Consider the following 18,685-nt stretch of genomic DNA (forward strand, 5'->3'; position numbering starts at 1 on the left):
GTTTGGTTGTCTTGGGACGTTTGTAGTGTTACTATGCCACTGCTCTGTGATCTCATTATCCACCTCCCTCCTGGACCCCTTTAAACACCTGGACCTGGAGCCTAGAACCTCTTTTGGTCTTTGACCAGAGCCTTGACTGCCAGAGCCCTCTGACAGAAGGGAATTCAAATGCTGCTCCTTCCTGTGTGTGGTGAGAACTGTGTGGAGGGGGATGTATCCTCCTCCACTGAAGAAGTGTTGTTTGCAGGAGAGCAGCAGCAAGCTGGAGCCCATGGAGATTGACACCAAGGAGAGCAATGTTGATGTGGAGCCGATGGAGGTGGATCCATCTCTGTCACAGCTGGGCATCCACTATATGATCATGCTCTCCCGTCGACATCGCCGCATCTATGAACGGTGCTCCAGGGGCTCTCACTTTTCATATGGGTGTTGAGGAGTCTCCATCCACCCGAGAGCCTCCGCTGCTGCTCCCTGCCCCCCTTCCCTTCCTTCCACCTCTTCTTCTCTTCAGAGCTCAGGGAAGGGAAGGACTGGCACTGGCACCACGTCCTGAGCTGCTGCACCGGGACAATGGGAGCGACCTCCCTGTGCCCTCAGAGTGAGCCCTGAGGAAGAGGGCCAAGCCAGGACCACCAACAACTGGAGGATGGCGAAGGGCTCAGTGCTCCCTGCAAGGCAACAGTCGCAAATGAAGGCTTGGCAGGCTCTGCTTGGATATTAGGAAAAGCGTTGTACTGGGAATTAGACATGGCATGGTAATCTGTTACTTGGATGTAGTGAAATCTCCATCTTTAGTGGATTTCACCACTGTCCTGATTAATTGTTGGCTATAGGTCCATGTAAAGAAGAAGGCTGGGCTAGATGATGTACAGAGATCCCTTACAACCATCTTAACCACTGTTCTGTGTCCGTCATTCATGCTTCTGGTCAAATTCAAGGCAAAGAACTCTTCAGTGCTACAAATGTAAAGCTTTGCAAAGCCAGTTAAGTTTGGTTGAAGTGTTTACAGCAGTGTATCGCTAGCAGTGTTTTAAGGACCTTCCTTGACATTGTTTTTAAGATAATTGTATAAAAAACACATCAGACTCTTGGGCTATTCGAAAAACATGCGTTTGTTGATTGATGAAAACAAACAAAAAAATATATATATCAAGCATACATGAAAAAATCACTACTAACATCAATTTTCTAGTACTTATTATTTGTTACATAGATATTCCTTGTTACACAGAAATGGGCTTAATAACAAAAAAGTATGGAATATGGAGGAAAATAGGTGTGTGTACATATAAAGTTAAATATAGATGTCTAGGTAGACAAATGTATCTAATGACTTGACTATAAATTTCAAAAAAATCAAATACTAATTTCTTAATCTATATCAATCTCACCAAAAACATACTCAATGCTTTCCAGTGCATGTTCTCTATTAGATGATCCATGAACAGCATTAGACAAAATATTTTGTGCAAACTGAGCTCGAATTGATTCAGGATAGCTCTCTTTTGCCACTTCTGGATCTGTTGGACCCATTAATTGCCTCCACTCTTGGACAGCATTTTCCTTTGTTAAGACCATTACCACAGATGGGCCCCTGTAAAATCGACATAAGGAAGTTCTTCCACTGTTGTGAGATGCAGATTTAGCTTTAACTTCAGAGATACTATGAAGGCTTATGGTAAACATTATGCTGTCTGAATAATGTTAAACTCTTTAAATTTTAAAATGTCTTTCTGGAGTGTTTTGTTTAAGACAGTATAAACCTACTGATACCTATATTTGAAAACCACAAAGATTATGACAATCAGCTTTTTGGATTTGGACTTCTCTTTAAAAGACTCTCACTCAAAAATTTCTGAAGCAGGACAATAAACACTTATATTAGAACTTAAACAAAGATACTACGATAAAAATATTTTACTTGCATGAAATGAGTTCTTTGAGAAACAAATCCAAAATAAATCCCTGGCATGATGGCTGAAGATGGATGCAGCCTGTCTTCACGGGGAAAGAGGGTTCTAGCTGAGGAACTGGCGGGACTTATTGACAGGTGTTTAAACTAGGTATGAAGGGGGAAGGGGACAAAATGACGACCGCTGGGACTGAGGGGGCAGTTCGAGGCTCCAAACAGGACTTGATGGGTGGAGACAGTGGAGTTCAAAGGCTTGGAGAGAGGTGGAGGGATGCTGCTTCTCTTAAGTGCCTGTATACTAATGCGCGTAGCATGGGGAATAAACAGGAAGAGCTGGAGTTCTGCGTGCGGTCGCAAGGTCATGATCTCATCGCGATCACGGAGACGTGGTGGGACAGCTCGCATGACTGGAATGTTGTCATGGAGGGCTATGTGCTTTTTAGGAAAGATCGGCTGGCTAGGCGGGGTGGTGGAGTTGCTCTTTATGTGAGAGAGCAGCTAGAATGTATTGAACTTCACTTGGGGGAGAGTGATGTAGCAGTGGAGAGCTTATGGGTGAGAATCAAGGGGCAGGCTGGTAAGGGTGACACTGTTGTGGGGGTGTACTACAGGCCCCCTGATCAGGATGAGGAGGCTGATGAGGCCTTCCGAAAGCAACTGGATGTAGCGTCACGTTCCCAGGCACTGGTGCTTATGGGGGACTTCAATTATCCAGATATTTGCTGGATGACCAACATGGCCAGGCACGCACGGTCCAGACGGTTCTTGCAGTGTGTTGAAGACAACTTTCTGATGCAGGTGGTGGAGGAACCGACGCGGGGAGGGGTGTTACTGGACCTTATTTTCACCAACAGGGATGGACTTGTTAAGGAAGTAAAGGTAGGGGGCAGTTTGGGTTGTAGTGATCATGAGATGGTGGAGTTCAAGATCCTGAGCGGAAGAAGCAAAGCAATAAGTAGGATTGCTACCCTGGACTTTAGGAGAGCCAACTTCGATCTCTTCCGGGACCTACTTGGAGCTATCCCGTGGGCTCGGGTGTTAGAAGGTAAGGGGGCCTCTGAGAGCTGGTCAGCATTTAAACAGCTCTTCTTCCAAGCTCAGGATCGGTGCGTCCCTGTGAACAAGAAATCGGGAAAAGGTGGCAGGAGACCTTTGTGGATGAGCAAGGAGCTCATGCGCAAGCTCAAAGGAAAGAAGAAGGTCCATGAAATGTGGAAAAAGGGTCTGATCACTTGGGAAGAATATAGGAATGTAGTCAGGGCCTGCAGGGATGCGACGAGGAAGGCTAAAGCCCGTCTGGAATTGAATCTGGCTAAAGTGATAAAGGATAATAAAAAAGGCTTCTTCAAGTATGTTAATAGCAAAAGGAAAACTAGGGAGAATGTGGGCCCCTTACTAAGTGAGGGGGGGGTCCTCGTAACGGGGGATGCTGAGAAGGCAGAGATACTGAATGCCTTCTTTACTTCTGTCTTCAGTGAAAAGGCTCCCCTGCAGGAATCCCACACCCTGGAGGTTAGGGAGAGGGTCTGGGGAATGGGAGACTTCCCGTTAGTCAGGAAAGAGGACGTGCGTGAGCGCCTAGGCAGTACTAAGGTCCACAAGTCCATGGGACCTGATGGGGTGCATCCACGTGTGCTGAGGGAGCTGGCGGAGGTCATTGCCGAACCGCTCTCCATCATTTTTGAGAGGTCTTGGACAACAGGGGAGGTCCCTGAAGACTGGAGGATAGCCAATGTCACTCCAGTCTTCAAAAAGGGCAAGAAGGAAGATCCGGGTAATTATAGGCCTGTCAGCCTCACCTCCGTCCCTGGAAAGGTGATGGAACAGCTTGTGCTGGATACCATCTCCAGACAACTGGGAGAAAAGGAGGTTATCAGGAGTAGTCAGCATGGGTTCACCAAGGGGAGGTCGTGCTCGACCAACTTGGTGGCCTTCTATGATGCTGTCACATGCTGGGTGGATGGGGGAAGAGCGGTAGATGTAATCTACCTTGATTTTAGAAAGGCGTTTGATACTGTCTCCCACGACATCCTTATAACAAAGCTGAGGAAGTGTGGGATAGACGAGTGGACAGTGAGGTGGGTTGAGAACTGGCTGACTGGCAGAGCGCAGAGGGTCGTCGTTGGTGGTGCAGAGTCTGGCTGGAGACCTGTAACCAGTGGTGTCCCCCAGGGGTCTGTGCTGGGTCCGGTCTTGTTCAACATCTTCATCAATGACCTTGATGAGGGGATAGTGGCCACCCTCAGCAAGTTTGCTGATGATACGAAGTTGGGAGGATTGGCTGACACGCCTGAAGGCTGTGCTGCCATTCAGCGAGACCTGGACAGGCTGGAGAGCTGGGCAGTAAGAAACCGGATGAGGTTCAACACAAGCAAGTGTAGGGTCTTACACCTAGGGAGGAAGAATTGCATGCACCAATACAGGCTGGGGGATGAGCTGCTGGAGAGGAGCTCTGCAGAGAGGGACCTGGGCGTCCTGGTGGACGACAGGTTGGCCATGAGCCAGCAGTGTGCCCTCGTGGCCAAAAAGGCCAATGGCATTCTGGGGTGCATTAAAAAGAGCGTGTCCAGCAGGTCGAGGGAGGTGATCCTCCCCCTCTACTCTGCCCTGGTAAGGCCTCATCTGGAGTACTGTGTCCAGTTCTGGGCTCCCCAGTACAAAAAAGACAGGGATCTCTTGGAAAGAGTCCAGCGGAGGGCCACAAAGATGGTGAAGGGCCTGGAGCATCTCCCCTATGAAGAAAGGCTAAGTAAACTGGGTCTGTTTAGCCTTGAGAAAAGAAGACTGAGAGGGGACCTGATCCAGGTTTATAAATATCTGAGGTGTGGCGGCCATAGTGGTGAGGCCAGTCTCTTTTCAGTGGTACGTGGAGACAGGACGAGAGGAAACGGACATAAGCTGCAGCATAGGAAGTTTCGCACGAATGTGCGTAAGAACTTCTTCACGGTGAGGGTGACGGAGCACTGGAACAGGCTGCCCAGGGAGGTTGTGGAGTCTCCTTCTCTGGAGATATTCAAGTCTCGCCTGGACGCCTACCTGTGCGACCTGGTGTAGGGAACCTGCTTTGGCAGGGGGGTTGGTCTCGATGATCTCTAGAGGTCCCTTCCAACCCCTACAATTCTGTGATTCTGTGATTCTGTGAAAATAATAATTACTGTCCATAATTTTGGAGAGAATTGTAAATTTTCATTTTAAATGAAAGACACTTCATGCAAAAAAAGTAATCATAAAACACTGAAAAACTGATTGAACTTGCTAGAGAAAATAACAGAGTATAAAATCTTCAGCCCACATAGGGGGTTGTTTTGTTGGGTCTGTACATTCAAAGATGTGATGCATACTTTACATAACTCAGTACTGTATAGTTAGTTACTTACTCAGTCATACATGTCACCAGCTCTTCAAAAAAGGGTTTTCCTTCGTGATCCTTGTAAAACTGTGTAGCCATTTCACGAGTTAAAGCTTCTTCTTTAATTTTTGAGATAGTAAATCCAGCATCTTTAACCTTTTGCATAATTTCATCTAGAAGAATAAGAAATAAATTCACTCATTCTTGTTTAAAGTAGCTAGCTCAAATGAAAAAGGAAAAAAATTGATGCAAAAAAACCTCTTTAAAAGTTTCAGAAAACATTGCATCTACTCTTTAACGTAAATCACCAGTATCTATTAAAATTTTACTTACAATGTCAAGCAATAGCCAACAATGTTACAAGCACTTCAGCATTTCTCTAAAATGTAATAAACCCACTGTCATAGAACTAAACTATCTCTCTGCAGGTGACAAACCTGTATTGTTGCTAATTATACTACTAGCATTCATCACTATTTCTGACACTTGACAGAACGTGTAATGTAGTTGTAATGCTACAGCACACACCAGCTGGCCTGATAAAATAAATCTAGATTGTTACAGGAAGGGAAGAAAGACCAACAAAGCAAATTATGAGTTAACAATTAGAAAGGCTACTGAACTTCCGAGGAAAGAAAAGAAGAATGCTAACAAGAGACTTTGGGGCCAGAGGTTTAAAAAAAAAAAAAAAAAAAAAAATAGGAGCAAAAACCCTAGGCAAAATTGCAAATATACGGTGTTCTTTTTACTTTGACCTTTACTCCTCGTTCTCTTTGATAGCAAGTTAAACCAAAGATAGAACAAAGAAAGCAATAAGTAGAATTGCAACCCTGAACTTCAGGAGAGCCAACTTTGACTTCTTCAAGGACCTACTTGGAAGTATCCTATGTGTTAGAGCATTGGAAGATAGGGGGCCTCAAAGAGTTAGTTCACATTCAAGCACCACTTATTCCAAGTTCGGGATCAGTGCATCACGAAGAGTAAGAAATCAGGCAAAGGCAGTAGGAGACTTGCATGGGTGAACAAGAAGCTCATGAAAAAACTCAAATGGAAGATGAAAGTCTATGAAATGTAGACAAGGGGTCTTGCCTCTTGGGAGGAATATGGAAACATTGTCAGGGCTTGCAAAGATGCAAAAGGGAAGGCTAAGGCCCACTTGGAATTAAATCTGATGAGGGAAGTCAAGGACAAGAAGAAAGGATTCTTTAATTATGACAGTAGTACAAGGAAGATTAGGGGAAATGTGTTTCACAGCTGAATGAGTTGAGTGCCCTGGTAATGGAGTAGACTGGGAAGATGAAGTAACTGAATGCCTTCTTTACTTCAGTCTTTGGTACTGAGGCTGCCTCTCAGGAATCTCAGATCCTGGAGGTAAGAGAGAAAGTCTGGGTAAAGGAAGATTTCCCCTTGGTTGAGGAGATTCTGGTCAGCGATTGTTCATGCAAACTAATTACACACAATGGGTCTTGATGGGAGGCACCCATCACGGGTACTGAAGGATTTGGCAGAAGTGGCTGCCAAACCACTTTCTATAATCTTTGAAAAGTCATGGAGTATGGGAGAGCTGCCTGAGTACTGGAGGAAAGCCAACCTCACTCCAGTCTTCAAAACTGGCAAAAAGAGGAACTACAGGCCAGTAGTCCCTGGGAAGGTGATGGAACAGCTTATTCTGGACGTCATCTGAAGAAACGGGAAGAGAATAAGGTAATCTGTAGTAATCAACATGGATTCTCACCTGGGGAAATCATGCTTGCCCAATCTGGTAGCTTTCTCTGATATCATGACTGGCTGGGTAGATGAGGAGATGGCAGCAGTATATACCTTGACTTAGCAAGACTTTTGACTGTCTCCCATAACATCCTCATGGGTAAGCTTTGGAGGTGTGGGATAGACTAGAGAACAGTGAGATGGACCGAGAACTGGCTGACTGGCAGAGCTCAGAGGGTTGTGATCATTGGTGCAGAGTTTAGCAGGAGGCCTGTAGCTAACAGTGTTCCTCAGGAGCTGGTATGGGGTCTAGTCTTGCTCAACATTTATATCCGGGTGTAGGGATAAAATGCACCCTCCACAAGTTTGCTGTTGACACAAAGCTGGGATGAGTGGCTGACACACCAGAAGACTTTGCTGCCATTCAGTGAGATCTGGACAGTCTGGAATCTTGGGCAGAGAGGAACCTGGTGAGGTTCAACAACAACAAGTGTAGAGTCCTACCCTGGGGAGGAATAGCTACATGCATCAGTACAGGTTAGGGGCTGACCTGCTGAAAAGGAGCTCTGCAGAGAAAGACCTGGATATTCTAGTGGACAGCAGGTTGGTCATGAATCAGGTCGATATGCATTATGCAAGCCCTGTAAAAGCATTTATCTGCATGGTAAAAACATCTCATAATATGAATAAATATAATGCACCTGGCATGGTATACTGCAGTGTACACTGCTAATATTTTGTAGAAATAACACTTGAAGACATGCTTTCTAGATCACTTACCTTTATGACTTTTAGCAGCAGCAGGTTTGATTAATGCCAAAGTGTGCTCCTGAGGGAAGAAGAACTCTAATTCCTTCTGAGCATCAGTGAGTGAAGAACTACCATGCAGCTGATTAATAGCTAAGTTGTCGACTGCATACTTCGCACGTAAACTAAAAGTCATTAAAACAGTGAAGATATTAAAGGGAATAGTTATCTTGAGCTTTAACTATGACTAACCTTAACCTATTGTACTGAAGTTGATCTGGCAAATTAAATGTTCTGTGATCACTCTGGAGGTGTAAGAAAGAGCAGTCAAATTTTTAATTAACCACATGAAATACGATCACTTTCCTTCCTGTCATCTTGTTATATTTCCAAGGTAATACCTGCTTAATGAAACAATACTTCTGGCAATAACTAGTAAGATGATGTCACAGCAGCTTATTAGAACAATACTGCAAGCAGGTGAGAAAGTAAGGCGTTAATTCATAAAATATGTGAAAGAAACTCCGTCACAAATAACATAATCCACCAATGAAATTTTTCCTTAATCTAAGAAAACAGGCATTTGGTTTAAAAAATAATGATGCTATTTCAAACAAAACCAACAAAAATGCAATACTCTAAGTGCTGTTACCTTTTATCCAAGAAAACTTTAACAAGCTGCAGAAATATACATCAGCTTCCAGATGATGGCACTATAGTTACACCAGTTGGAATGTGATATTCATTGAGATGAAGAATATGAAGGTAAATTAGAAGCTGAGGATGACAGTTTACTATTTTATGTACTACCTGTTTGGATTTTTCTTCTTTGCCTCTTCAATAGTCTTTGGGCCTAACATCTCTCTCCAGTGTGCTATAGCATTTTGTCGTGTTAGAGCAAGTACAAGTGTTGGACCACTGTAAAACAGAAAATCGGCATTAAAAACATCAAATATTAAACTCTCTGCAACTGGCAAAAAGAATTTGATCGCATGTAGATGAGGCCAGGCAAACAAAGCCTACTAGTGAAGGATTTTCAAACCAGTATGTTTTTAAACAGCTACAGCCTGATAAAACGTCATGCAGCTTGAAAGAATTTAATTTTCAAAGTTACTGTTACCAAAATGGCAGGAACGTTACAGAATTGAGCTATATCTTTATTAGACGCAAAAATGCTGATCAACTCCTAAGATTTTGTATGCATCCTGGCCCTGTTACAACTTCATTGGAAGACAATATCCAAATATGATTGTTTTTTTTCCACTCTGAAAAGTCCAGCACACAACCTGAATAAAGGTTACTCCTATAGACAATCTAAGTGCTGCTTTCCAGAGCATATAGCTCAACTGTTTTCATTCAAATCAGCCAAACTGACCAACATCCTGCAGTTGTGAAGTTGTTGGTATTTTTTAAAAATCTGATTTTTCTACTTGGTAATTTACCTCTTTGTCTGCAATTGTCTGATTCTGTTTTGAATTTTACTAAACTCTCAGATATGATGGCCATGAAATATTCAATTCATTTATTTGTTGTGAAAATTTTAGTCTCATTTATAAATCCACAGTCTCATTCTTTGTTCACCTTACCTGGTCATTTGTTCTAGCAGTGCTGGGAAATAGTCTTCATTTTCATGTTCTTTATAAAATTCACGTGCTTGTTCTTCAGATAGGGTTATTTCCTTCTGCATTGCTACCTCAAAGCCATCATCTTTTATGCTTTTCATAATGGATTCTGTTTAAATTATTGAAATAATGCTAAATCACTATCCACTCATCAATTCATACTCTTGCGAAGAAACAACATGGACTTCCAATAACAATGTGAATTAGAAAAATAGAAAGCTAATTTAAAGCAACTGCTAGATGTTTTTGGCAGCTGCCTGGATGCTTATAAAGCTGATGCTCACTCTCTTAAGGTTTTCTCTCACTTCAGAAATCTCAGTAGGAATTCCTGAATGAGAAATTTGATATGCACTGCTATAAATGAAGGAAAATATGGAGAATTTGTATAGACAGATATTCATTTAACCAAGTCTTACAAGAACATACTTACAAATATCAGGCACAAGTCAAAAGTATAATTCTCTATACATAGGACTGTAAAATGATTCTTCTTAGCAAAATTTTCTTGATAGTAAACAAGAAAATAAATACATGGAAAGATCAAAATTCTGGTTTTACAAATTTTTGTGTTTATGTCAATTCTGATACAGGAATTCTTGAATTTGAATAAGAAAGCTAACTATGATCTAGCAAGAAATACAAATATATGTAAGGAGAAACTTGTTTGGATGGAGCTTTGTACTAATGGGGTAGATTTTCTGATCCAATCTGTAAACACCTTGTCTGTATAAACGTATTTGTGTACAGCACTGTCTTATGCAACATAGCACATCCTGAATCATATCTTTTTCACACTTGCCATTGGTCTACCCTGGACCTGGCAGTCAGGGACAGTATCAGCTACTATATTATGGAGGGAAGTATCTTATGTTATAGTATACTTTGAAAATCCCAGCTTCTCTGAGATATTTTCCATAAACATTATAAAGATAGTCTTAAAATATCAAACAAAGGAACAAAATGGTTTTGACATTTATATTCTAAATATATCAAACACATGAGCTATGTAATTTTTCCTGATAAAGATTACTGACAACTTAATGCTGAGCAGAAAACGTGATCTACCTCCTTTCCCTTTGTAGAGTTAGAATTCTTGAAATTCAAAGTATGAGATTTTTTATTTGCCCTAGATGGAAAATGTAGTTACTAAAACTTACCCCGTCTTTCCCTTAGGACACAAGGTCTAATTAAGGCCAATGTCTTTTCAAATTTTTGTTCTGTGCTCTTTCTATCAAAATTAGGGAAAAAGAAGGCAAGTTGCCTGCTAGCATCTTCTAAACTGTCTGGCACATCACATATATTTGATATAGTCTCACTTTCTTCAGTTCTTTCCAGCCTAGAAAGATATAGTTATGCCATCTTTTAGTCAGGTTACAAGAAGTTATTTTTTGACATTATTACTATTTTGACATTTTTTGACATACTTGACATTAGAGCAGACGTTCCAAGATATCATGAATGTGAACAGCAAATCCTTGCTATCTACTTAAGTATCTCAGTTAAAAACAAACAAACAAACAACAACAAAACCCACCAACTTGCAACCTCTCTCACTTGTTTGCAGGCTTTTACACAGTGATCCCAGGGAATACAGCATACTTCAATCACTGTCTTTGTGGACTATTATGAAGTGGAATTGCATGGACTACACCAGTTTTGAAGTACAGCACTGTTCCTCTTAGACAGACAACTCATTCAAGTCTAATTCTGAATTAGCAAGAAATCAACGCCCTTTGCCTGTTATCTTTCCCTGGGAAGCATGGAGTTAATATGTTCCTCAAGAAGCATATCAGATATCAGTGTACATATGTACATATCAATCAGATATGTAATGATGGTCTTGTGAAGGACCAGGTAAAGAACTCTGACTGCTCCCTGAGTCCTGTCCACATAGGCATGCAAAAGTATGTAAGAATAACTCTTTGTTTATTATGCTTTTGGAATACTGTAACTTAACCACATATTCTAATTAACAATGTTATTTACCTGTCTGTTTCTTCAGCCTCAGCCTCACCAGGCATGCTTTCACTTATTTCATGCAGTTCTTTCCAGAGAGGAATAGTATCTGTTGCTTTTTTTTTAGTGATTATCAGAATATGGCACGGTCCACTCATCATGAATTGAACAAAATCATCAAAATCAGGCTAAAAAACATAATTTTTGTTTTGCCATGAATTTCTCAAATTCTGACTTTGTCATCAGAAATGAAATCATACTTTTTAAGTAACAACACTCCTGTTCTTAAAAGGCATTTGTATTGGTTATTCAAAACCCCGTCAAACTACTTGAAAGACTTTTTATCAGTCATTTGAGGAAATAAAACTATAAAATGTCTAAAATGCAATTAATTGAGATAAATGAGGTAATAAAGGCTAATTAAGCAAGCACTATATGTTACTCCAGTTTAAAGTGCAGATGACGAGAGAAGAATATGACCTAGAAATTAATCCAACTTGATCAGATGCTATGCTTACAGTAGCACTTACCACATGCTGCAATACAATTCCATGCATAATTTTTGAAACCAAAAGTCAACTAACTCATAGGAAATATAGAACAAAACATTTCCAAGAAATTTGTGTGCTTTTTCATCACTGTCTTTGCCAGATTCTTTCCATTCTTCCAGCTTCAATCTTCAATCATGTGAAAGACATTTTAATCAGAAAATAACTTTCCAAGCTCTTGTAATTTTCTTGTACAGGGGGCCAGTGACAAACGTAACAGGCTTCTCAACAAACCCAGAGCCTTCTGAACTGCTCCTGATAGTTCATTGCAGTTTTCTGGGAACCTGACTATTCTAATATTAACTGGGATTTACTACAGACTAGTAGTGCTGTAATAAATGAAGCACTGTATGCTTTCTCCTTGTCTTCCTCCTGTGTTTCCCACTGCATCTAACTAATCTCAATTTTGGCTGCTGTTCTCATGAAGCCAACGTATACCTGTATTTCAAAGCTGCCTCTGTCTGTCTAAAGTAGAATCCCAGGTTGCAAAACCATCTCTTCATAATTCCTCACATGCTCAGCCTGTTACTTCCTTTCTACACAGCACGTCAACTATCTGATCCTTACTTTGTTTTTCCCTATGGCTTCAGTAAGAACAATCTTATTTCACTCTCGCTCACTTGTAGCACCGCAGGAACATTTTCTCAGCTTCTTGCTTTGATTATATCAACTCTTTATTTTTACTGTGGTCCCTCTGATAATGACAAACAAACTAGCTGTCTCCTTACAATTCGAAAATTACCTTATATACATTTTAAATAGAAATAAATATTTACTCAGATGCATTATTTTTGTTGTGATACAAACCCTTCAGTATAGTTAACTTTAGCTAACTTCTGCCAAAACACGTGGCAATATCCAGTTGCTTCTTTGCTAAAACATTGTCGTTTGATGGTAAACATCATTTCATTGATTCCTTGAACTATCTGCAATTTCCCCTAGTATAGGATAGAGACAGGAAAATAACCTTTTCTGGAGATGTTTTATCTTTCTGCCTCTGCCCATGCTTATTGCCAGTAGTGTCCAATGACAAAAATTGTGAAGGGAAGAAAAAGTAATTCATGCTATCACTTATTTCCTGTCTGGAAGACATAGGCCATGATTAAGGATCAAGCACGTTCTGATAAGAGAAAGAAGTAATAAAATATTTTAGTTTTTAATTGGAGTTTAATATAACTTAGTAGAAATGTTGGAGTGCTACCAGGCTATATTTGTAAAAAGATTGGTAAGAAAAAAAAGAGAGAATTTTTTTCTTTTCTATGTACTAAATGTCCACTAATTCAGTTCTTTAACATATTAATGAATTAAAGTCTAGAGATTTAAAAATACATGCAGCCACACTGATATACCTTACCCGTTCCTTTTGTTCAGGTTTTGTTTTTTTTTTTTAATTTGTGAGTGGGTTTGTTTTTTTCCTACCTCTTCTCTTTTCTTGTTGTAGAATTCTCTGATTTGCTCTTCAGTTAGCATTTTCTCTTCTGATGCTGCAATGCCAAAGCCTGCGTTTCTAATCTGCAATTATTCAGCCATTACTCAGTGGCATTTGATGAAAGATAGATATAAAATCCTATGTAACCCTAGAGATGGTTGATTATGGATGCTATTTTAAATTTGACTTATCTGAAATATTCCAAATATAACATTATGTTTGTCTAAACAAAAATTTCTTTTTTCTCTTTTCAAAGCGCTTTACTGAATTCAGGATAGCAATGTTCACTATGTTAAAGTTTTTAAAAACTACAATGCAGTGCAATGTATGCATTCATGCAGTGGTCAGTAATTCTTTTTATTTAACATCAAATATATTTTTTTGTAAATGATAAGCATGCAAAATGATAAAAATCAGTTATAATCTGCATTATAATCACAGTAGCCATTTAAGTGTATGTTTGTCAGTAACTGTTGCAATACAAACAGGCTGAACTTTTTGTTTACTAGACATGAGGAACAGCAGATATCAAAAAGAAGAGGAACAGCAGATATCAAAAATAAAATGTATTTTACGATTAACTGTTTTTAATTACATTACTGCACTAAATTCAATATGCACTTGTGTGATCTGTATCAAAATTCAGTCTCACTGATAAGAGATTTATACCATATGCTTATATCTAAACAAAGACAGCATCATTCAGACCCATATGCTTATATCAGTTTACTTACAAACACTCTGCTCTTTAAAATCCCCTATGATACTGCTGAGTTTTCACATTGCCTTGCAAAGTTTGTAGGTGGAAACAGTAATGATACACATCTCATAAGGCAGCATACAGATAGAGCCAACCAACAGCTGCTCAGCTACATCTAAATTGCCTTCAAACTCTGCCAGCTTTTATTGAGCCTCCTTCTTTTCTGATGAAGATGGAGAAAGTGCAGAAACTGGGCATAAAGCACTAATTTTCCAATTTATTTCACAGACCTTCTCAAAATACTTTTTAAAATTAAGTCAGATATTCCTACAATTATAGGATATATACTAACATACTACGGTATTATATTCTGAAATGAAAGAGAATTTCTCTTTTCTTGTGTGATGACTTAAATAAATGCAGAATCCTTTGATGTACTGAGATTCTTGTTAGTGTCCAATGTCTGATTATAGTAATTGCTAGTGCACACAAATCAATTTACAGGCATATGCTAAGTCATTTACATGCACGTACACACTATGGCACAACAGGCTGATTAGTTGCTCTATGTATGCTTACAATTCTTAAAGATACTGTGCAGTCAGGAAATATACCTTCTACACCTGAAAGGATTAACTTCACCACTGTAGTTTCTAGATATCATTTTTATTACACTATGAGAAAAAAAGGCACCCTTCTGCTTGTGGATTTCATGTGTCAGTGATCTCCACAGTATAAATCCATGTCACAGAATCACAGAATCATAGGACTGTAGGGGCTGGAAGGGATGTCTAGAGAATATTGACTTCACCCCCCTGCTAAAGCAGGCTTCCTACAGCTGGTTACACAGGAAGGCATCCAGGCTGGTTTTGAATATCTCCAGAGAAGGATATTTCACAACCTCTCTGGGCAGCCTGTTTCAGTGCTCGGTCACTCTGACAGTAAAGAAGTTCCTCTTTGTGCCCCAGTTTCTTCCCACTGCCCCTTGTATTATTGTTACTTGCCACCAAAAAGAGTCCACTCTGCTTTGACTTGATTCCTGCACTTATGAATGGTAATTAAATCCACCCTCAGCCTTCTCTTCCCCTGGCTGATCAGTCCCAGCTCTCTCAGCCTTTCCTCACAATACAGTTGCTCCAGGCCCTTCATCATCTTTACATATGTATATGTATAATATATAATACATATGTCATACCTTACTTACTGGCATAAAATATTAAAGCAACAGTATCAATTCAAATACTATATTATTTCAGGGCAAAATTAATTTGCTTTTACTATCCTTATCAGAGATGCATTAATAAGCATTGCTACAAAGCCTGGAAATAAATCAGGATCAATTTCATTTTCTATCTTACTGTGCCACCTAACTAAAAAGGGTAAATGAATCTTCTCAAGTTCTGTCTACCTTTTGCTTAATTTGCTCTACACGTCCCTCCAAAACATCATCAGGTTTTATAATTCCAACAGAGTATGTGACTTCTTCTTCTGCAAAACACAAAAAATCATGTCGCAATGAATATGTATATCAAAATAAATATATTGCTAGATTTTCCATTACTTACAAGCGAGTCTCTATAAATACATCACTATTTTAGTATTGAGATGATCAAGAAGTTTTTCCAAGAAATAAGTGACTCCAGCACATGAAGCATATCTTGAAGTCTGGGACAGTCCTTGGTCATCTCTAGAATCCACATTCCTGGTGAACCACTGGTGTTTTTTGGGTCACATGGTAAAGAATTGTTCTACATGCAGCTAACTGTGGTGCAAAATCTACAATTTAAGATGAATGCTTTTTCTAGGAAGCTTTTCTATGAGCAGAACTAGGCACTGAAAAGAACAAATACTACAGTGAAAATCTCCTATGATTATCAGAGACTTCCAGTAAAATATACATTCTTGTCTTAGTAGATGTTTATTCCTTTGCATTGTATCATTTGCAATAAATAACTGCTGAAGTAGCACCTGCTTGCTAGCAGTCTAACATTAACACAAGAGGTGTTCCTGCTCAGACATGCTATTACAGCATCTGTAGCATACACATAACTGCAAAATTAAACTGTTCAGAAGAAAATATAAACTATATCTTTGTAGAAACTGAGGTTTACATTTAAGCATTAAAATGTAATTCAGTAAGATCTCAAACACTGCAGAAGCAGTTAATGACAGCTCTAATGGAAACACAAGGCAAAATTTGTTGCCAATTCTAGAAAACTCAAAGGCACCTGCACGTGGTAAGGAATGAATTACAGCAGAGTATTAGTGCTTCAAAGCTTCTGAAGGATTCCTTAACCTGGAGCTGAATCCAAATTTAAACTCTTTGCTCCGCTTTTGTTATAAAATTAACTTCTAAAATAAATCAAATATATTTACCCTCAGGTACAGTTTCCTCAATAGACTCTTCTGACAATTTCTCTTCTAGGAAAACAAGTTCATCCACCTAGGGTAATTGTAAAAACAGAAGTAAATCACCATTGTGAATCTAAAATTAAAAAACAGTGTTAGATCTTTACAACACTTTTTTCTTAAAGTAATAATATATTTGCTAACCAGGAAAGCCTGCAATTTGAAGGAAGATTTCGGGCCAGCCTGATTTTCTGTAAGTGATCAATAGTTTGTTTAAAGTTTTCTTTTACTGAATATGGAAAAAAAAAAAAATGACACAAAAATAAAAAGATGATGAGTTCGATTAGTGACATTATCTGCTAGTGACATTTCATTAGCAATCCATCCTTCATTTCTCTGAATAATATAGCAATCTATAATTTTTCTCCAGTTCTAAAAAGTAAAAGGATATTTCTAAAAAAAAAAAAAGAAAAAATCCATTTACTACAAAATAAAGATTTTTTTAAAAATTAAAAATTACAGAAAATAACAGGAATTGAGAGAAACCCATAGAATGTTGTAAAAATACTCATTAATATCTACATATACATATAGATATTTTTTTGTGAATACCTTGGGGCGTTCCTTCTGTCCAGCCAGTATTTCCCTCTCTTCTTGTACTAGTTCTGTTACTTTCTTACTTAGAAGAGGAGCATTTGCACCTCTCACTATTGTAATAATTTTGCCATTCTGTGAAAGAGGAAATAACATTCATTGTCAGTTCTTGTCTCCTAGTTTACACATTTACTTCAGTTTGGGAACATATTATATTTTGTGTTCTTTTTTATTTTTATTTTATTTTATTTCCCTAGAAATATCACCACTTATGCCCACTGAAGTGAATACCAAAGGCACTAATTTCTCTGATGGTTCAGAATGAATCTTTCTCATCTTTACTTTATCCTTTCTTTTTTTGTCTAATTCTATGTTTGTTTCCAGACTTACCAAAAGAAGTAAAAAATAAATGCAAATAACTAGCTCACAATTATAAGGGTCAGCCTTTTTAAAAAGAAAGAGGGCAGATTTAGATTGCATATACGGAAGATATTTTTTGTGATGAGGTGATAAGGCACTAGAAAAGGTTTCCCAGAGAAGCTGAGGATGTTCCGTCACAGAAGTTTTCAAAGTCATTTTGAACAGGGCATTGGTCAACCTGATCTAGTGACAGATGTCCCTGTTCTTGGCAGAGAGGTTGAAACTGAACTATCTTTAAGGACAAAATAACCATTCCACAGTAGCCAAATGTAGACACTTCATGTGAAGTAACCCCAGAAAAAAACTGATTTCTCAGTCACAAACTACCAAAAATGTGGCTACCACAAAGTTGTGCTGGTGCTACATGCAAACACAAAAAAAATGTGCTCAGGAGACACAGATGCAGACATGGTAAAAAGCCTTAAGTATACAACATCTGGTAATCAAATCCTATCTACCGTAAAGTGTAAAGACATTACTTACACAGTTTTAAATTTACTTCTAATCTACTGAAAAATTAATGCAAAAATAGGTGATACATTAATAGAAACAGATGCAGGGTACTCACAACACAAAAGAGAAACACAGGTTCACATTTATTCCTAAATGGTTGTAGTGTCTCAATGCTGTCGGCTTCTGCCTACAGTCAGACGAAGAAAATTATGTACTTACTTGTTTGTATCGATGCATGTTTATGTATGTACGTAAAATCTTTTTTGCTTGAAAGAAAACTGCAGCCATATAACATGTTACATCACCTCAGTAATGTTTATGCCACTTGCTGGTGATGAAGAAAGAACTGGTTTGGTCATGTGAGGTTGACATACAGAAACAGGGAAGCAGTACATGCAGTCTTGACAGAAGAAAATATCCACCTTATTAAGCTCATTGTGATGTGGTCAACTCAGTGAAAAAGCACTTCAGACTAGATAATTTGGGGGATATTAACTCTCCTTCTACGATAATTTTTTTCCAAATGTGATACCATTTCTAATCTGCCTCTGAAGAAAGTCTTTTAAAGATATTGTCAAGAAAAGGCAGCCAGGCCAAAATTGTAATGACTCAATTGATGTAAGGAAAGCATAATGAAAAAGCTGTACATACAGACAGAAAAAAGATGCATTTATCATAAACTATACTTAAGTTCTATACAAAATTTACATCCTTACCACTGCAAAATGCAGCACATCATCTTCACTAAAGTCATTCTTCAGTTTTCTGAATAAATTTACCACAGCTTTGCAAGGGCCACACCAAGCTTGATACACATCTATTACTAAAATATAATGTTTTGAAGTTATAAACAGCTGACTACTTAAGAAACTTATAACATTAAACATACTTATGAGTGT

The 18,685-nt window shown here is 39.0% G+C and overlaps 1 protein-coding gene across 2 annotated transcripts; it reads right to left on the reverse strand.

Annotated features, from left to right (window-relative positions):
* Window positions 1-1,094: 1,094 nt before the first annotated feature.
* On the reverse strand, window positions 1,095-18,134 carry NME8 (NME/NM23 family member 8). Of its 2 annotated transcripts, XM_010713023.3 has the most exons (12): window positions 18,006-18,134; window positions 16,932-17,048; window positions 16,347-16,413; window positions 15,379-15,458; window positions 13,261-13,353; window positions 11,324-11,481; window positions 10,495-10,673; window positions 9,302-9,446; window positions 8,526-8,633; window positions 7,749-7,900; window positions 5,290-5,434; window positions 1,095-1,594 (listed from the first exon to the last, which is right to left on the reverse strand). In XM_010713023.3, exons 1-12 carry the CDS (start codon window positions 18,072-18,074, stop codon window positions 1,372-1,374), a joined length of 1,536 nt encoding a protein of 511 aa, XP_010711325.1. In that variant the 5' UTR covers window positions 18,075-18,134; the 3' UTR covers window positions 1,095-1,371. The 2 variants fall into 2 exon arrangements, with proteins under 2 accessions (XP_010711325.1, XP_085082709.1); XM_085226583.1 differs by lacking the exon at window positions 13,261-13,353.
* Between the last annotated feature and the right edge of the window lie 551 nt (window positions 18,135-18,685).

This window comes from Meleagris gallopavo, chromosome 6 (genome assembly GCF_905368555.1).
Source record: "Meleagris gallopavo chromosome 6, MGAL_WU_HG_1.1, whole genome shotgun sequence".
Taxonomy (NCBI): Eukaryota; Metazoa; Chordata; class Aves; order Galliformes; family Phasianidae; genus Meleagris; species Meleagris gallopavo.